The following is a 22,056-nucleotide window of genomic DNA, read 5'->3' as shown; positions in this document are numbered from 1 at the left end:
CAAAGGAATTTATAACTGACTTTTTCCAACATAACTTAGGTACAGCGAATCCCCTTATTGTATGGGACACCTTTAAATGTGCCTTTAGAGGCCATGCAATTCAGTACTCATCTCGAAAACAAAAGCAATTTAGGTCAAAAGAGTTTATACTAAGAAAGGAAATAGAAAGTCTAACAGAACAGATAGATGGCAATAAAAACTGTAACATAGAGGCTCAGAATAAATTAGAGGAAAAACAAAAAGAAATGGAAAAGCTTATTCAAGAAAGATCAAGTGTAATATATTATAAAAATAAAGCAAACTGGATGGAATATGGGGAAAAATGCACAAAATTCTTTTTTAATCTTCAACATAGGAATGCTACCAAAAAGAACTTAATGAAACTGGTTACAATTGACGGAGTCACCCATAATTCACCTAATGATATTTTGAAGGAAGAAACAAAGTATTTTAAGCATATGTTTTCTTTTCAGTCGCCTCCATCTCCTCTAACTGAAGCTAATTGTAGAGATTTTTTTCCTATTGATAATGTCAAATTAACAGCCACACAGAAAGACTCATGTGAAGGTGAAATTACAGAGGAGGAACTTCTGGATGCAATTAAAGACTTTAAGTCCGGGAAAACTCCAGGGTTGGATGGCATACCAATCGAGGTATACCAAACCTTTTTTGAAATACTAAGAGGACCGTTATTAGCATGTTTTAACCACTCCTATGTAAATGGTAGATTATCTGACACTCAAGAAGAAGGTCTGATCTCATTATTACTGAAACAGGATACAAGTGGAAAATATAAAGATCCAGTCCATTTACAAAATTGGAGGCCCCTTACACTTCAGTGTTGTGATGCAAAAATCCTAGCAAAATGTATAGCGCATAGAATTAAAAAGGTATTGTCGGATATTATTCATTCTAATCAGACAGGTTTTTTACATGGAAGATACATTGGAGACAATATAAGGCAAGTATTGGAAACAATAGAACACTATGGAAAATATGGGAAACCAGGCCTGCTATTCATAGCAGACTTCGAAAAGGCATTTGATAAAGTTCGACGGGAATTCATATATAAATGCCTGGAGCATTTCAATTTTGGAGAATCTCTTATAAAATGGGTCAAAATCATGTATAGTAACCCTAGGTGTAAAATAGTAAATAATGGCTATTTCTCAGAAAGTTTCAAACTGTCAAGAGGAGTGAAACAAGGTTGTCCACTATCGGCATATCTATTTATTGTGGCCATCGAGATGTTAGCTATTAAAATCAGATCCAATAATAATATCAGAGGATTAGAAATACAGGGCTTAAAAACAAAGGTGTCATTGTACGCAGATGATTCATGTTTTCTTTTAGATCCACAACTAGAATCCCTCCACAGCCTCATAGAGGATCTAGATACATTTTCTAACCTCTCTGGATTAAAACCAAATTATGACAAATGTACTATATTACGTATTGGATCACAAAAAAATACAATTTTTACATTACCATGTAGTTTACCAATAAAATGGTCTGATGGTGATGTGGATATACTCGGAATACATATCCCAAAGGAAATAAATGATCTCACTTCAATAAATTTTAATAGAAAGTTAGCAAAAATAGATAAGATCTTACTACCATGGAAAGGAAAATACCTGTCAATTTGTGGAAAAATCACCCTGATTAACTCTTTAGTATTATCCCAGTTTACCTATTTGCTTATGGTCTTGCCTACGCCTAGCAAACAGTTTTTTAAAATATATGAGAAAAAAATATTCAATTTTATTTGGAACGGCAAGCCAGACAAAATTAAAAGAGCATATTTATATAATGAATATGAATTCGGAGGACAGAAATTATTAAATATTAAAGCATTAGACCTATCACTAAAATCTTCAGTCATCCAAAAGTTATACTTAAATCCGAACTGGTTCTCAAGCAAATTAGTAAGATTGTCTCACCCACTGTTCAAGAAAGGCCTTTTTCCCTTTATTCAGATTACAACCTCTCACTTTCAGTTATTTGAAAAGGAAATAATCTCCCAAATGTCACTATTTCTAAAACAAGCCATAGAAAGTTGGTTACAATTTCAATTTAATCCTCCAGAAACGACAGAACAAATAATGCAACAAATATTGTGGTTAAATTCAAATATACTAATTGACAAAAAACCTATATTTATTGACAGAATGTTTAAAAAAGGTATAATCTTCGTAAATGATATCATCGGTAGGACTGGTGGAGTTATGTCGCACATGCAGCTAATAAAAACATATGGAAATGTCTGCTCTACCCAAAATTACAACCAAATAATTGCAGCCATACCGCAAAAGTGGAAGAGGAAAGTTGAAGGGGGAGAAAGTAAGGAACTTGTCTGTCGGCCTTGCATTAAAGAACATAATTGGTTAAGGAAAACTGTGATAAATAAAAAAGTATATCAGTTTCACTTAAGGACCAAAGGATTGACAGCAGTCCCATATAGATTGCAAAATAGTTGGGAAGAGATCTTTGACGTACCGATCCCATGGCATAGTGTTTATGAACTGACACGCAAAACGACACCGGATTCAAAAATTAGAATCTTTCAATTTAAATTATTATATAAAATTCTTGCTACCAATAGAATGTTATTTATATGGGGGATACAATCTTCCCAGCTCTGCAGATTTTGCTGTGAAGAGATAGAATCATTAGATCATTTGTTTTGGTTCTGTCCATTTGTAGCTTGTTTTTGGACACAGGTCCAGGAATGGCTAAAGGATTGCAATATTTACCTGGAACTAACCTTGCAGATAGCATTACTGGGTGATCTGAAAAGTCATAGTCAATCAATCAATAATATAATAATACTTTTAGCAAAAATGTTTATTTTTATTTCACAATCTGTAGAAGCAATGAGAATAGAAAGGTTCAGAACTTTTGTAAAACATCACAGTATGGTTGAAATATATATGGCAAATAGAAATCCTATATGGATGGTGTTAAGAGATAGATGGGAGGTATTGAATAGAGTTGAAGGATGGGACTAATAACAAATAACAACAAATAATAACAAAGATAGCTAATAATGTAAGCATACTGTGTCCATAATAAGTATATAGGTTGTATGTTGGGAGCTTTTGGGAAGGAGCACAGTTAGAAAGATATGGCATTTAGAGGCAAACCGGATGGACATCATGAAGATGATCGGAGAGGTTGAGAGTAGAAGAAGTTCAGGAGAAAAAAAAAAAATAGATGTGTATATGTATATGTATGTATGTATATATATATATATATATATATATATATGTATATATGTATATATATATATATATATATATATATATATATGTATATATATATGTATATGTGTGTGTGTGTGTATGTATGTATATATATATATATATATAGATATAGAATTATTGTAAAATTAACTCTGTCCATAAGGTGTAGATAGTGAGTATGGACCGGAAGTAGAGGCCTGGGCGTTGTTGTTCACTAATTTACTCCAAGTAGGGAAAGGATGGTGGGGTTGAAAAGTAATAAAGGGGAATATATATATATATATAAAAAATAAAATATGGGGGATTGGAAGTGATGCAGACAATTACATTGATAGAAGATACAATCTATCTGCAATATTAAGCTGATCCTTCCCCCCCCAAAAAAAAAAAAAAAAAATAAATAAAATAAATAAATAAAAAAAAATAATTAAAAATAAAAATAAAAAAAATAATAAAATATATGTATTGAGAAACTTTTGTTATTGACCAAATACTTATTTTCCACCATCATTTGATAATAAATTCATACAAAAATCCTACAATGTGATTTTCTGGATTTATATTTTCATTTTGTCTGTCATAGTTGACGTGTACCTATGATGAAAATTACAGGCCTCTCTCATCTTTTTAAGTGGGAGAACTTGCACAATTGGTGGCTGACTAAATACTTTTTTCCCCCACTGTAGGTAGGTAGGTAGGTAGTGTCAGGATAAACGTGTATGCGGTGAACGAAGTCAAGCGCAGGACACCGAGAGACTGGCAGATATACTTTACTAATAAACGTAATGAAAAGTACAAAACAACAAAACCTCCAAAACAGGGAGGAACAATAATCGCAATACACAGTCCTGCCGAAAACAAACGGAGAACAATCACACACAACAAACGAATGACAGACAGGGGTTATAAAGGGAAACCATCAACACTAATGGGAAACAGGTGTACACAAAGCAGACCAATCTAGATGATTGCTGAAACCTAGATCGGTGGCAGCTAGTACTCCGGGGACGACGAACGCAGAATTATATAGTAAGTACTGTAGTATTATGTAGTAAAATGTAGTATTTTTTCATGTGGGGTACTATACACTGAGTGAACAAAACATTAAGAACACCTTCCAAATATTGAGTTGCACCTCCCCCCTTTTGCCCTCAGAACAGCCTCAGTTCGTCAGGGCATGGACTCTACAAGGTGTCGAAAGCGTTCCACAGGGATGCTGGCCCATGTTGACTCCAATGCTTCCCACAGTTGTGTCAGGTTGGCTGAATGTCCTTTGGGTGGTGGACCATTCTTGATACACATGGGAAACTGTTGAGCGTTAAAAACCCAGCAGCGTTGCAGTTCTTGACACAAACCGGTGCGCCTGGCACCTACTACCATACCCAGTTCAAAGGCATTTAAATATTTTGTTTTGCCCATTCACCCTCTGAATGGCACACGTACACAATCCATGTCTCAATTGTCTCAAGGCTTAAAAATCCTTATTTAACCCGTCTCCTCCCCTTCATCTACACTGATTGAAGTGGATTTAACAAGTGACATCAATAAGGGATCATAGCTTTCACCTGGATTGACCTGGTCAGTCTATGTCATGGAAAGAGCAGGTGTTCTTAATGTTTTATACTGTCAGTGTATGTTTAGTGCTTTTGTGTAGTGGTTGTTGTTGTGTGTGTGTGTGTGTGTGTGTGTGTGAGAGAGAGAGAGGCGCTGTGTAGTCCATTTGTCACCTGTGAGGGTTGCATTGAGATGCAGGACAACACAGATACCATCATCTCCATCACAATGGGGGAGAAAGAACAGGAGAGAGAAGAAAAGGGATGAGGTAGAGAGAAATGGAATATAATGATACAGAGGGAGATATGTTGCCAGCCAGGCAATTAAGTGCACTTAGCTGGTAGAAGTAATACTGTGTGCAGGCAGGGTTCCTTCGTTCTACTCATTTATCATTAGCCCAGCACCAATGCTCTCTGCTAAGATAGTAAGTACTACAGTGGGTTGCGAAAGTATTCACCCCACTTGGCATTTTTCGTATTTTGTTGCCTTACAACCTAGAATTAAAATTGATTTTTTGGGGGGGGTTTGTATCATTTGATTTACACAACATGCCTACCACTTTGAAGATGCAAAATATTTTATATTGTGAAACAAACAAGAAATAAGACAAAAAAACAGAACTTGAGCGTGCATAACTACCCCCCCCCCCCCCCCCCCCCCCCCCCCGAAAAAAGGTCTGGGTTTTGACTAGGCCACACTAAGACATTTAGCTGTTTCCCCTTAAACCACTCGAGTGTTGCTTTAGCCGTATGCTAAAGGTTCTGCTGGAAGGTGAACCTCCGTCCCAGTCTCAAATCTCTGGAAGACTGAAACAGGTCTCCCTCAAGAATTTCCCTGTATTTAGCGCCATCCATCATTCTGACTAGTTTCCCAGTCCCTGCCGATGAAAAACATCCCCACAGCATGATGCTGCTACCACCATGCTTCACTGTGGGGATGGTGTTCTCAGGGTGATGAGAGGTGTTGGGTTTGCGCCAGACATAGCGTTTTCCTTGATGTCCAAAAGCTCAATTTTAGTCTCATCTGACCAGAGTACCTTCTTCCATATGTTTGGGGAGTCTCCCACATGCCTTTTGGTGAACACCAAACGGGTTTGCTTATTTTTTTCTTGAAGCAATGGCTTTTTTCTGGACACTCTTCCGTAAAGCCCAGCTCTGTGGAGTTTACGGCTTAAAGTGGTCCTATGAACAGATACTCCAATCTCCGCTGTGGAGCTTTGCAGCTCCTTCAAGGTTATCTTTGGTCTCTTTGTTGCCTCTCTGATTAATGCCCTCCTTGCCTGGTCTGTGAGTTTTGGTGGGCGGCCCTCTCTTGGCAGGTTTGTTGTGGTGCCATATTCTTTCCATTTTTTAATAATGGATTTAATGGTGCCCCGTGGGATGTTCAAAGTTTCTGATATTTTTTAATAACCCAACCCTGATCTGTACTTCTCCACAACTTTGTCCCTGACCTGTTTGGAGAGCTCCTTGATCTTCATGGTGCCGCTTGCTTGGTGGTGCCCCTTGCTTAGTGGTGTTGCAGACTCTGGGGCCTTTCAGAACAGGTGTATATATAGTGAGATCATGTGACAGATCATGTGACACTTAGATTGCACAAAGTTGGACTTTATTTAACTAATTATGTGACTTCTGAAGGTAATTGGTTGCACCAGATCTTATTTAGGGGCTTCATAGCAAAGGGGGTGAATACATATGCACGCACCACTTTTCTGTTATTTTTATTTTTTATTTTTTATCATTTCACCAATTTGGACTATTTTATGTATGTCCATTACATGAAATCCAAATAAAAATCCATTTAAATTACAGGTTGTAATGCAACAAAATAGGAAAAACGCCAAGGGGATGAATACTTTGCAAGGCACTGTAAGTACTAAGTAAGAGATGTAGACTTGGCTGCAGCCTGCAGCACCAGTGACATCCGTTGTTCTAGTCTTTGTGATAGTCTCAGATAAATTACACAGCCCCGATACATCTGTCAGCAATGCTCTTTGTTCACAACACACACACACACACACACACACACACACACAAACAAACATACAGACACACACACATACATACACACTTATAAATCCAATACACAATGTACACACTTTTTTTTATGACACACAGAGACATCACAAGGACAATATCTCTCTATCCTTCTCCCGCTCTCGATCTCCCTCCGTTCTCTCTCTCCCATAAAGGGGACATTGAGCGGGGGATGACAAATGGAGGAGTAAAGGGATAAGAGGTGGGTGTGTGGTCACCTCTGTCACTGGGGGTCACAGCTGCCACTACCCTCCGACGTGAATCACATCAACAGAGACTCTCCACATGTCAACCAACCCATAGACGGCTGTACAGTAGATTAGGCAGAAGTCATCACAACACATCCCCTAGCCCCACCCACTCTGCTCAGCTGTCACACACACATCATACCATCATACCAGGCCGTGACATCATAAACCATTGGAGAGGGGCCATGTGGTCATGGTGCCAGACTGCCCACTGCATGCCTCAGCCTTGTTTAAGCCCTTTTAGGTCTAAGCCCTTAGACCACAATATCTACTAAGCTAACATATGGAATTGTTTTAAGCTGGTCATACAATTGATCATGTAGCCATTTTATTTGGAATTTTAGGACCCCTGTAGGTATATAAAATAATATATATAAATAATGTGGCCTTTACTGCTATAGCCCTTAGAAACGCATTGAATAACACATTTGTACATTGCAAAACAAACAGTCCAAAAGGAATACGGTTTTGAAGTGTCTGTCCTATATATGAGAGATATAACAAAACTGTAGATGTTTGAGCACGTTATTCTTGGAACTTTTTACCCCCTATGCACTTTCTGCCATTTTTACAGCCCGGTACTGGGTTACCTTCAGACGACTCCCATGAAACTTGTATGAGTCGTGGAGCAAAACAACCGAGAGTCTCATCATTCGATGGTGGTGAATTATTCGTTTGTAGCTCAAACGGTTCGGGTTTTACAGACGTTTTCGTAATGATTTTCTTGTCCGGATCCTCTCGTGTAGAACAGGGAGCTATTCAGTATTCAAAATGGCGTAAACTTGTGATGCACGGGTGCGTCAAACGACTCTAGGGGTTATAAGTGCATCCATGCCTTATTGACTTATGTAATGTGCCATGTCACAGAACATCTGCACCTGGTTCTAAAAGCATCAATAACATGTGCTCTGCATGTGCCCCGCCTCTGCATACTTCGAAACACACACACACTCCCACACACACGCGTGCACTCATGCTCTCTCACACTCCCACACACACATTCACACACACACACATACACACACACAGACACACAGGCACACACACACACACACACAACAAACACACACAGACAGAGGAAGACCCATTAGGAGATTCAGTGAAAGTTATGATTTGAAGGGGGTTGCTGCTGCAGCGTTAATGCAGCACCATGGAAATATGGCGGGATTACTGCAGTTAGGCAGATTTCACAGCATCTCCTAGGCCTTTTCTTAATTGGATTTGCTCAACTCCTGTGTCCTCTCTACTCCGTCCTCTCTCGCCTCCTTTTGAAAAATGTCAAAGGTAATTGAGGAGAAGCGGCGAGGAGAGGGAACGTGGGCAAAAATGTGCTTGTATGAAATCAGGTAAATTAAGTTTACATTGGTGGATCCCAAAACAAATGTGTAAAGTGATAAAAGCAAATTAATTTGTTAACATTTTATAGATAAAACGATAAGTAGCATATTGTTTTTAAACATCTACATGCGTTTCTCCTACGACAAAACAAAGCTGATTCAAAGGGGTTTTAAAAACTCTCCCGCGAAGGACTTAGGTAGGATACACATGACTATCCTCGAAGAAAAGTTGGCTATCGAGGAGGGGAGGACACTCTTCCATTTGCCAACTAACTAATTGACATCTCCTTGACCACTCGACCAATTATCGGTTTCCGGGTCACAGAGGAGAGAGGACAGAGGAGACAGGGTGGAGGACTGACTTTTGCCAAAAGTTGAAAAGGCCTTAGATTACCCAGGGACTGCTGGGGAAGGTCAACAGACACAGGCAGGTCTGCCTAATGTGTCACTACGACCCCTGCTGGCAATACAGAGGACTACACCATGGAAACTACCTCAGTTTTACTATTAGCTAGGGAAGGGGGATTTAAATAATTTCACTATTTGAATAGTGAAAAACAGAAGGAAAACGCTGCACACTGCTGCTCATGCTCCCAGGTGATATTTATTTATAACAACGTTTCGACCCTTAAGTCTTCATCAGGCATCCATATCCTAGGTGGGGATGGAAGGTCCTTTTTATAGGGGCAGTACTCAGTGACATCACTTCCTGCAACAGGAGGTAAAAAATGTATAACATAGGTTCACAACATTAACATTCAATGTATCAAAATATATGATCATATACAAGGAATGCAATCAATATTTACAGTAATATACATACAATATTCCTACAATGTTCAATTAGGATTTTTTTTTTAACACACAATTTGGACATATTGAAACTAAAAACAGTTTCAAGTCAAACTCCTCGTTAAGGCCAAGAGGAGACAGTGTGTTGAGCCTCGTTAAGGCCAAGAGGAGACAGTGTGTTGAGCCTCGTTAAGGCCAAGAGGAGACAGTGTGTTGAGCCTGTGGATCCAGAAGAGGAGACAGTGTGTTGAGCCTGTGGATCCAGAAAGATTCCCTTTGAAGAAGTTTCCTCTTGGCCTTAACGAGGAGTTTGACTTGAAACCGTTTTTATAGTTTCAATATGTCCAAATGGTGTTTGTTTTTTAAATTGATTTTAAAATTTTTAAACTTCTTCAAAGGGAATCTTTCTGGATCCACAGGCTCAACACACTATCTCCTCTTGGCCTTAACAAGGAGTTTGACTTGAACCCGTTTTTATAGTTTCAATATGTCTAAACAATGTATGAATATTTTATGTATATTACTGTAAATATTGATTGCATTGCTTGCATATGATCATATATTTTGATACATTGAATGTTAATGTTGTGAACCTATGTTATACATTTTTTACCTCCTGTTTCAGGAAGTGATGTCACTGAGTACTGCCCGTATAAATAGGACATTCCACCCCCACCTGGGATATGGATGCCTGATGAAGACTTAAGGGTCGAAACGTTGTTATAAATAAATATCACCTGGGAGCATGAGCAGCAGTGTGCGGTGTTTTCCTTTCTGTTTTTCATGAATTTGCGCACAACTCCAGCACCTGCGGAAAGTACCTGGATGGGCCTATGTTCTTCAGCTTTTGTACTATTTGAATAGTATGATACATTTCTGTTGGATATCTAGATATTCAAAATACATGTTGTTTTTTTTTACATACGTTTTTAACCTGAGCACTGCTGCGCGAGGGAGAGAGGCTGGCGCTCTATTGCTGCAGTTGCGGAGGGGCTGGTGTGTGTGAGATGGGAGGAGCCAAGGCAACTCGGCTACAGCCAAGACTAGCTAACTTGTAGCAGCCACAATGTTTTTTTATCATCCCATACAGTATAACAGTGCCTGTCTTGACTGGAGAAGCCTAGAGAAGCTAGCTAGATAGCTAGCTAAGCTAGCCAGCTATAGCTAGCTAGGCTAATTGAGGCTACATGCTGCGCTTTATCCTCAACCCCATTCAGATAAAACAACATCCTACTTGTTGGTTGCTTGTTGTAGCCTGCTCTTTCTCATTTCGCAAACTTTTAATTCTGTAATTTTATTCCATGTTGCATTGCATTAGTGAACTCTCACTCTACTTGCTACACATTGAGCCTCTTTGCCACTTTGATTGGCCAACATAAACAACAAGCTACACATGTGAAGGCTACCAAGCCGCTACCGGTCTTTTAATGTGGCACATGTCATAAAAACTACATTGAAAGGTTTGTTGTTTTATTACATTTGGTATATCCTTGTATCTAATAATGTCACATGGATATTTTTATTTAGTGTTAAAATAGGCCTCAAATGAATACTCACATAAGCATTCGAATACTAACATCCGTTCGGATATTCAAATATTCCAATAACCATGCACATCCCTACTATAAATAAGACTATTAGCCCAACACATCATTTACTCACAAGTCATTACTAAGCAGTGGCACACATTTGTGCATTGTTTTTCTTTATCAGAGAATAACAGACAAAATATGAAGCGACAAAAAGTGCTTAAGATGACATTTTGTGACTTGAAAAGAAGGGGTGTGAAAGTGAGAAAGTGGCATACAACTCCCGCACTATGAATCCGTATGAATGGCCCCAACTGCATGGGTGAGGAAGAGGTATCAGTTACACCAATTGATCTGAAAGGTTGTGTAAACATTGTTGGGTGTAGCTAGTAGCTACCTGGTGTGATAGCCCCTGGCCTGAGTCCTTGGCTTGATTATTGTTCCAGGAGAGCAGCGCAGCGTAGCATATGGTGGCGTTAGGAGTTAAGCTTCCTGGAGCAGGTAGAATAGATGTAATCAGACACGAGGGCTGGCTGAGGGAGAAGGAGGTAGAGGAGGAGGAGGAGAAAGGGGGAGGGGAAGGTAGGGATACCGCTTTGCATGATAAAGAGGTTCTACCCATCCTCAGGATTCTCTGCATGGACGCTGGATATTACCTCTCTCGCCGGCTTTCATTACAATTCATTCTGGCTGGAGATGCAGCGAAAGGAAGCCGCCTGAGTCAGTCAATAAGTCACCAGTGAAGGATGAGATTTTTATTTCATTTTATACTTTAGTCTAAGCACTCATCTTTAAATGAAAATGTCTCCCTTCTTCACTTAAAAAGGGTTTAGGAATTATTTACTCAACTGGTTCTAAAGGTGGGCTCAAAGGTAGAGGCTAAATCAGTGGAAGTTTGAAGGTCATGTCGTGGGGAGTCCTCTACCATCCTGCAAAGACAGATAGTGGGTTACCTTGAGGCTTACTCATGGATTAAAGGCATAGTAATTACAGAAACTAGGCTATGTGAGTTTAGATATACTGTAGCAGCCATGGTAGCTGAGTTCGGGGTTATCAGGATGATTAGTTCAGGGGTTTAGCGGTCGGTTATGATCAGGGTAATTCCTCTCTGCTGACATCTTGCCAGGAATCCTCAGGAGACGTCCTGTTAAAAAATGCTGTTAGATAGACGTCATAATGAGGAAGTGGGTTATCGTAAGGCTCATTCCACAGAATTCATCAAGGATTATCGTCATGGTAATGTTCAGAAGTACAATTTGTGGATTATCGGCAGGATCATTTCAGAAGTCGCCTTGTGGGTTTTCTTGAAGGTATAATTTCAGAGAACAAGGTTTGTTACCATGAGGGTCATTTCAGAATTTAAGGTAATCTAGGGCTTAGTGATGGGTTATCCTGCCTAGTGATGATTCAGAGGTTGAGTTTTGGGTTATGGTGACACAGAGTTCAGTGGTGGGGTCCTGGGTTATGGTGATTGGAGACTCATTGAAAAGTCCTTGGTGCCCCGCTTTCCCCTGCAGGTCCTGTGGGAGAACCAGGGGAGCAGGCCTCTCTCGCCCAGACCCTCGCTCTCCCTCTCCCCCTCTCTCTCTCCCTCTCTCTCTCCCTCTCCCTACCTCTCCCTCTCTCTCTCCCTCTCCCTACCTCTCCCGCTCTCTCTACCTCTCTCCCTACCTCTCCTTCTCTCCCTACCTCTCCCTCCCTCTCTCTCTCCCTACCTCCCTACCTCTCACTCTCTCTCTCCATCTCTCCCTACTTTTCCCTCTCTCCCTCTCTTTCCAGCCTGATTAATAATGAATGAAGCAGATCATCTATCGATCTCCTCCTGTGTGTGTGAGTGCAGCTTAATATATCAAACTTGTCAGAAGATCTATAAATAACTCTGTGATGTAGAGGTGAGATTTGCCTATAGGTAAGCAAGGCTGGGGTGGTACCGGGGTACGATAGAGAACAGTGTTGGGGCTTCGGTGGTACCGGGGGTACGATAGAGAACAGGGTGGGGCTGGGGTAGTCTGGAGGTACAATAGAGAACAGGGGTGGGGCTGGGGTAGTACTGGGGGTACAATAGAGAACAGGGGTTAAGCAGGGGTGGTCTGGAGGTACAGTAGAGAACAGGGGTGGGGCTGGGGTAGTACCGGGGGTATGATATAGAACAGGGTGTGGTTGGGGGGGTACCGGGGGTACGATAGAGAACAGGGTGTGGTTGGGGGGTACCGGGGGTACGATAGAGAACAGGGGTGGGGCTGGGGTCGTACCGAGGCTACGAAAGAGAACAGGGGTGGGGGTGGTCTGGAGGTACAATAGAGAACAGGGGTGGGGCTGGGGTGGTACCGGGGGTATGATAGAGAACAGGGGTAGGGGAGGTAAGTGAGGAAGGATATGAGGCCGGGGTGGGGGTATGGTACCATGCGGAGATGCAGCACGTGATTGGCTTTCCCAGACATGCACGCCACAGCACCTTGAAGGTGAGAGGTGATGATCTGTGAGCGTGTGACCATGGAGCTCCTTCATCCCTGATGAGTCCACTACTGACTCCTTAATGCCCCTCTCATTACCGACTCGTCCTCCCCCACCCCTCCTCCATCTCCCCCAGCCTCCCTAAGTCTCAGAGAAAGTATCCAGTCAGCTGTTTCTGCCCTGCTGCTCTCACTAAATCAATCGTGCAGATTGGGTTTGCTCTCTGACAGGGGAAGGACCCTGACGGTGACTAAGAGAGATGTATACCTGTCGCTAGTGGTTACAATCACCAGGCAACATTCTGCAGGGTTTAATGGTCCTTATGTTAGTGCTGGAGGTAGGGGGGTTAAGCACTGGTATGGGTACTGGGGATATGTGCTAACAGCCAATAACTGGGTTCTAACTGTTGGATAAGCTCCAACTTCGGAAAGGGTGGGTGCTGCTATGTGTTCACTTTCAGCTAGTAGTACAGTGTGAATGCTCTGTATTAAGTTTATAATTTGAAGGTTGAAAGGGACTTCCATTTGAACCATTTGTTCTGCCTCTGAACTTCCATGTACTTCCAAAATAACTTAATGTATGTGTATTTGTTCATTTGCATACTATGTGTTTGTATTTGTAGGTGTGTGATAATCTTTTGTTTATGTGGATATCCCAGTGGTTTCTCTCATCCTCTGTACCTTAGGGGGCTGTTCTAAGTTTGTACCACTGATGCTATAATGTAATGCCTCACTATGAGTGAAATCACTCTACAATCTTCTCCCCAAAGACCAGGATGTTCTCGCTTTCAAAGAAACATGAATACACATAGAATCCTAGCCTTCCCTTTGATTCCCCTTAGACACAACTTTCATAATTAATGTTTTTCACTGAGCTTGTGCGTGCATGCGTACAGTATGTGTGAGCACATACTATGCCTACATTTGAATAAATGTCTGTGTTTTTGGGTTGGCTGAATGTGTATAGCAGTTCCTCTCATGAGGTTTGTTTTAGTTTGCTTGTTTGTTTGTTAATGTGACAGTCTATTTCTCTCTCTCTATCCTTCTCTTTAGGAACACTTCACTCCAGAGTGTAAGTTCAAAGAGAGTGTGTTTGAGAACTACTACGTGACCTACTCCTCCATGCTCTACCGCCAGAGCCAGTCGGGCCGCTCCTGGTATATCGGCATCAACCGCGATGGACAGGTCATGAAGGGCAACCGGGTGAAGAAGACCAAAGGTGCTGCACACTTCCTGCCTAAAGTTATAGAAGGTTGGTCACGTGCCCTCCTGTCCATGCTGTGCTGAATTTTTGCCAAGACAGGGATATATCAGAAAAGTATTAAGTTATTCTAGATGTTGCATGATGCTTATGTTCACCATTGAATACTCTTCAACTGTTTCTCTTATCTGCCCCACAGTTGCCATGTATAAGGAGCCATCGCTACACGAGCTAGTCAATGAACAGAAAGAGAAAGAGAAAGAGAAAGAGAAAGAGAAAGAGAAAGAGAAAGAGAAAGAGAAAGAAGGCCCTGCCCGGAAGACAGTGAAGACGTCAGAAGAACGTCATGAAAGAACATTCTCCATCAAGAACTGCAGGAAAGAAAAAAAAGCCCCCAAGGCTGATGCCTCGTAGCACAGGGGACCGAGTGTGGGGGAGGGGCAGCAGTGACACTGAGAACTCAATAAGGATTCAATCGTCCATCATGCACTTGGGCTGGCTGGAGGAATGGCCCTCATGGGCCCCCTTCGCCAGAAGTGCACTGGGCTGCACCATGATGAAGGGTCAGGGGTCAACAGCCCATCAGGTCTGGGTCTCGGAGGAATTCCTCTCACCTGCCACCAGAGAGAGAGGGGGATAGACTAGGGCCCAAGTCAGCACCACCACCCTTCCTCCCTGTCAATCACCTTTACCCCTTCTCCTCTAGCGCACTCACTACCAAAGGCACAGCCTGTGTAATCTCTCTGTCATTCATCTACTGCCCTCCCATCACCAGTCCAAGTTTCCAGAAATCACCTCCACTCGTGCACAAACTTTCATTTCTAATTGTTGTATTTTGATGTGCGAGTGTGTGATTGTGTCTGTGTGTATATGGGAGAGAGAGGTGTGTAAAACGAATCACTTCATGTAATCATAATCACTATTCTCGAGTCAACTCTTCTAATTAATGGCAATCACCATGGTGACAGTGTGACTATGCCTGGCCTCCACCATCTGCCCACCTGCAAATCACACACCGCACAGCTGGAGGCGGGCCATCAAAATGATGTTTTATTGGACAACATCGGGGGGATCTATTTCTATTTGATAGCAGGGCTGTCTGTTGAATTGCAGTCAGCAATTCAATTTCAAAAAAGCCAAATCTTCTGTTGAAAGAGACAAGTCAAGCAAGCTTCTTTTTTTTTTTTTTTTACATTTTAGTCATTTAGCAGACGCTCTTATCCAGAGCGACTTACAGTTTTAGTGAGTGCATACGTTTTTTTCATTATTTTTTTATACTGGCCCCCTGTGGGAATTGAACCCACAACCCTGGCGTTGCAAGCGCCATGCTCTACCAACTGAGCTACACGGACAAGCTCTTTTGGGATCACAGTTATATCTACAGGCTACAGTATAACCTGTTCAGTGAGCAGCCTTTTCTATCTCCCTCTTTCAAAGTTTATTTCTCTAACGATCAATCACAATGAGGAAGGTAATGATGGAGGGAACTGAATCAGTTTTTAATAATAAATTATGAGGATGATAACGATGATGATAATTACAATGGTTACGGTGATTATGGTGATAATGATGATTCTACTACTGTATAACTTTGCAATAATCTCACAGACAGAAATGTCAGGGTATTCCATTATTTGAAGTGAATAGCCATTTGCCCTTCTGGAGCCATGAAAGCACCATGTCCAAATTACTATGAGAGCCCTGACTCGTACATGACTGCCATGTCTGGCACACATAACAGTAGCCTGACAGAGATAATTTCAGTTTGTGCTCAGCAGGCTGACTGAGCATATGAGAGAGTGATGGAGCTAAATACCCTCTGGGCCCAAAATGAGGCTATGTTAGTATGATGTAACTCTTTGAAGGTTCTTTCCAGGGGATTTTATGGAATAGAACCATTGCTTGAATTATTCACCTACATTTATGTAAAAGGTTCTAACTAGTCTCTGCAATATTGGTACAGTTTTAAGTCTCTTTCAGAGCTGGGCTGTGTTAAAAAAGAAAGAGTCAGCTTTTTTTGCAAGTGCGTGAGATAGTGACTGAGTGAGTGGTTATGAATGTGCATGCTAAAAATCTCCCAATTTGCCAGCCTCCCTAACTCACCTTGTGGTGTTCTTTTCTGTTGACCATAATGCACTAAAATACAGTATTTCAGAGAAATGTTAAGGATTGGACATAAAGGATTGCTACTGTGTTAAATCTGATTAGATTCTCTGTCACCTGAATGGTAATGCCAGTGATTGCTGAGTATATCCTTTGCTTGGCAACTGTTGTCGACATAAAGCCGAGTTTAAAGCTGACATCAAAGCCTGAGGAGGCTGAGCTGGAGCACCTACTTACTATTCTAAAGACGTCTCACTGCTTATCCACTCACCAGCCTTATCAAATCACGACAGAGGAATCCACCCGCAAATATGGATTTCTTTGTGTGTGTGGCTGTTTGTGATTGTGTTCTTCCCCCAGTGTAGCGATGTTTGTGGGAATATGTGAGTTTATTTTGGGAGTGCATTGTGTGTGTATGCCTGTGTGTGCGTGCGTGTGTTTGTGTGTATGTTGAGTCGGAGGTGACTTCTGCAATGTCCTTCATACTGGACACAGGGCACTGGGAGGGCTCTCTTTGTGATGTCCTTCTCTGGGGAGATGACATTTGGGGGGAAATGGCCACTTTCCAAACACAGCACTGTCACTGCATTGTTATTGGCCTGACAGTGCTGAGATCAACCAAGAGCCGTGAGGAGAAAGGCCTGACAATGGGCAATAACATCTAAAACAAATAATGGACAAAAGGCACAACATACACAGGAACAGCCCGGTGTACAGAAGGTTGCTTTTCTAGGCATGGGATATGTATAGTAAAATGTCTAAAGGCATTGCTGACCTTGTACATAGCAGCGTAGCATGTTCCTGCCATGGCGACTGTGCTGTTAGAGTGAGCTAGCATGCCATTGTATATTACAGAGCAACACTGCACTGACCTCCTTTAATATCCTGCCAATGTGGAGATTTATACCACAGTCTCTTAGAGAATTCCACTTAGAAAAAGCCAGTCGCAGTGGACTGCCTGTAAATATGTTGAACAACATTACAGAAGATATAGAATGCACACAGAGAGAGAATACATAAGAATGTTACAAAATGTTCCCAAAATGTACAGAATGTGAGAGGGATGTTTTGTTGCATATTATTGAGGATGAGATTAATTCTGAGATGGTCTAGATAATGTTCTAAGAGGATCAGAGTATGTAGGCAGTCGTTGAGATATGGTAATGTTTTAAAATATCAAGCTTGTTTTGGGGGTGATGTAGATTATCTGAGAAGATTCTGTGGTTAGGTTTAATATTTGAGACAGAGGGTTATTTTTTGAGTTCTAATGTATAAGGAAGAAACTTGACTAGTTCAGAGATAGAATGTAAGGCAGAGAGAGTTTACAAGTTCTGAGATAGAATGTGAGGCAGAGAAAGTTCAATAGTTCTGAGATAGAATGTGAGACAGAGAAAGTGGTGAGAAAGTGAGACAGAGAAAGTTCTGAGATAGAATGTGAGACAGAGAAACTTGTGAGAAAGAAAGTGAGATGGAGAAAGTTAAGAGATAGGATGTGAGGCAGAGAAAGTTCTAGTTATGAAATAGAATGTGAGGGAGAGAAAGTTCAATAGTTCTGAAATGGGATGTGAAGCAGAGAAAGTTCACTAGTTGAGGTAGAATTTGAGACAGAGAAAATTCCCTATTTCTGAGAAAGAATGTGAGGCAGAGAATGTTCCGTAGTTCTGAGAAAGAATGTGAGGCAAAGAAGTTCAAAAGTTATGATAATGAATGTGAGAGTATGCCAGAGAGATCTTACCTGGTTGAGGCAAAAATAACACACCGGTAGCTTTTGCCGGCTTAGAGAACTTAGCATCTCTGAACAGACTGCCAGACGTAATTTGCAGAATGCAAACATGTAGAATCGCTGACTGCCGCCCCTTAGCAGGTGGTCCGTAAAAACAAACCGCCGAACGAACGGCGAAGGAACGGCAGATCGACTTTCGGTGAGTGCCTAAGACAGAGCAGGTCCCACTAGGGGAGGGGTAGTGATGTTGAGAAAACGAGGACAGATGTGGTTCACACAGGCCCTCTCATGTGTACTTGGAAGTCACACTCCATTTACCGCGCAATCTCCCCAACTAGTGTTCTATGTGTCTACTCTCCATTAACCTTCCCTTTAACACACTGTGTGTGTGCGTTTGTACATGTGTGTATGTGTAGGTGTGTGAAAGAGTGACTGAGTGAGTGTAATGACCTACCTGTATGTGTGTATGAGTGTGTGAGAGAGAAAAAAGAGAGAGGAAAAGATAGAAAGAGAAGTCATGAGAGTGACGATCAATAGACTCAATAAAAGCCAAACTCGGAGCAATAGTCTAGCGTTGAGAGCAATAATTTCCCTTAGGTGCAGTGGGGGGAGCAAACCATGTTTGTTGATAATGAACTCAGAGCAGTGTTGTTCGATTCCAACCTGTAAACTGGACAAAGTGGCCTCTTTCACAACAACTGTGGGGGGAGATATTCTCCCATCTTATGGCACACTTTAGAGACCAACAGCCCAATATAACTGGGCCCATACAACTGGCCAGTGTGATCTGGCCATGCACTGAGCTGCCTGGGTTCTCTGTACTTTACCGTCCTTTTCTGAGACTGTGGGGACTAGGGTTGCAAAATTCCGGCCACTTTGAATAAATTCCCTGGTTTTCCAGAAATCCTGGTTGGAGGATTCCGGATTTCCTGCATATTCCTGATTCCGAGAACCTCCAATCGGGGATTTTGGGAAAACCAGGGAATTTATTCAAAGTTCACTGCTGTAGAACTCTACTAGAGTGCACTCTAGATGTTTGAAGGACCTTGATCTTAGGTTCTAATCAAAACTGGGGTCAGGGAACACCACTCTCATAATACAAAGAGAAAAGAGTGGCTAAACGTTATAATAATAATGAATATTTATAGGATTCTTATGAAGGGACTTGACGGTACTGCCAAGGCCAAAGTCTGGCTTAACCATTGTGATTTAACAGCGATGTTTAAGGTATAGGGCTGTCAGTCTACTGTACACAAATTGTTTGGATTTACAACAAACTTACCCTTTGAATGGTGCTCTCCTGGCTCATTGTTTCATATAAATATTACTATTTAGCTATGTCCTTATATTTAAAAAAATATCTGAAATGTGTGAGGTCTTGTGATGATATATTTTCAGAAAATATCTTGAAGAATGAACGTAATGAAAATGTTTCTTGTTGTGTTTTCTTTTGTTCTGCTTTGTCATGTTTTTCTGATGCAGACTCTTGGGAGGGAGATTTTTGCTTTCCTCGTACCAATCCTCCCTTCAGTGTGGTTTTGTAGGTGAACAACAGTGTTGTGGTGGGTTGAAGTGGTAAGGACACTGGTTCATCATTCCCACAGAATGCTAAATGATGCACTCACTGAATCCTACAGTGTGAATGAGTTACACAGGATGCAAGAGATTTAACACTAAACTGTAAATGTAGTCAAAGCAAAATAGTATGTGGAAACATGCAAAGGGCCTGATAGATCTGTCCTCCTAAAGCCAGCACCTGTCTGTCAGTCCCTCCCGGATTCCAAGATTCTGCGATCGCAAATTTTGTTGCAAAATAAACAATTCCCCGCATATTATTTGACCAATCACAGCACTATTTCCGCATAAAGCAGTCAAATCATCGCATTATTGCATAAAACGGACACATATTTCAACCATTCACTGCACATTTACCACATAAAGTTCAATTAAGCTACACGTCAACAAACTTTTTCCCTCGTTAGAGCATTTTCACAACAAATTGGACAAAATCATTGCATATTGCCATGCAAAATGTCTGAATTGTCGCAGCAAAATAAAACATTTCCCCCTGCAAATAATATCACAAAACATCCCTGCGAAATCCTGGAGGGACTGGTTTGTCAGTCAGTTATGACCATTCCCAGCAATTACCAGACTGTCCCAGCACCCACTGGGCTCAGGGTTATGGTTACACATGTCTTCCAAAAACTAACCACGCCCTCTCCTTTCTCCTCTCGGCTCTTGGTTGATCTCAGTCCTTTCCTCTTGTCTTCCAAAAGTTACAGACGTCTTCCAACAAGAGCCATATGTAATAAGACGGGCCTTGGCACAGATGGATCCAATGAAAGAAGAGCTGACTCCTTTGACCCCTCCCACTGTTCCCGGGGGACAATAAACACAGTGTTACTGTATGACTCACCAGGTGCGACTCTACATGGTGATAGGGCCAAAGTGAGCAGAGATGGATCTACTAACTCTGCAGCCACAACAAAAAGACTAGAGTGTAATAGAGTGTAATAACAATGCAGCGAGGACTAACAATCTGCCATGGGGACAACCAACTTGCAAGGACGACAAACAGTCTTCAGCAAGGATTAACAGCCAGCAAGGAGGACTAACAGGCTGCTAAACAGTCCAGCAGTCTGCAATAAGGACAACAAGTCCAGGTTGATATGACATTTTTTTCATAGCATGCATGCACCACCATTTACCAACTCCCATGATAAGGGATGACTCATCCTCTTCAGTAACTGGAGACACACAGGCCCTTCTCCTTACCATCAGACCTGTGTACATTTCTATAGTAAGTCACACCTGACTTGAGGGGAGATGTTTACCATCAGACCTGTGTACATTTCTATAGTAACTCACACCTGACTCGAGGGGAGATGTTTACCATCAGACCTGTTTCTATAGTAACTCACACCTGACTCGAGGGGAGATGTTTACCATCAGACTTGTTTCTATAGTAACTCACACCTGACTCGAGAGGAGATGTCTTAATAAAACAAAAATATATATTTGTATAATTGTACGTATTGTCCCTTGGTGATTCTTGTTGTGACTCTGGTGAAAAGATGTTGTGTTTTTGATTATGTGACAGAAGCTCCTCCTGGCTGAGCACTGAGCAGGGTGGCCCTGGAAACCACACAGCCCATCATCACAGCCACATCACCCTGCTGAGTCTCGTTCTCTCTTACACACACACACACACACACACACACACACACACACACAAACGTGCACATGCCCAAACACGAACACCACATATCACAGTGATTTTACATTTATAAACTCACAACCAATTAAATGTACACAATAACAATTACTCATACAAGAACAAGCACAGACACCATACACAAACACAGCCTCACACACACCTCAGACACACACACGCACCTCAGACACACACACACAGCCTCTCACACACACAGCCTCAAACACACCTCAGACACACACACGCACCTCAGACACACACACAAACACAGCCTCTCTCACACACACACACACACACACACACACACACACACAGCCTCACACACAAACACACATACATACATACACAAACACACCTCAGACACACACACACATACTTTAAACCCCTATAGAAAACAAAACTGACGTGTGGGCAACTATGGGGCAAAACAGACGGGACTGGCTTAGACTGTTGACAACATGTAAACCATATTTAGTCTCCAAATGATTATTGAAAACATAATTACATTTGCACAATCAGCTCTTGTTGTCTCTCTCTCTCACATACACACACTCACACAAACACACACACACACTCTCACAGCCTCATTCATATATATTTTTATGTATTATCTTTATTTAA

General features: G+C 41.5%; 1 protein-coding gene across 1 annotated transcript in view; it reads left to right on the top strand.

Moving 5' to 3' along the window:
• The window catches only part of LOC311099724 (fibroblast growth factor 11-like), a gene marked incomplete at both ends in the record, with an annotated part of 73,281 nt that extends 58,475 nt beyond the window's left edge, over positions 1-14,806 (top strand). The window contains 2 exons of the mRNA XM_084140462.1: positions 14,245-14,443; positions 14,592-14,806. Coding sequence (XP_083996588.1) covers positions 14,245-14,443; positions 14,592-14,806 — 414 coding nt within the window. The remainder of the gene's footprint in view (positions 1-14,244; positions 14,444-14,591) is intronic.
• Positions 14,807-22,056: the final 7,250 nt, after the last annotated feature.

The sequence above is a fragment of the Coregonus lavaretus genome, assembly GCF_964263955.1.
Source record: "Coregonus lavaretus genome assembly, chromosome: 24".
NCBI lineage: Eukaryota > Metazoa > Chordata > Actinopteri > Salmoniformes > Salmonidae > Coregonus > Coregonus lavaretus.
The sequence above is the reverse complement of the archived record's forward strand: the minus strand, read 5'-3'. Positions and strand labels throughout refer to the sequence as shown.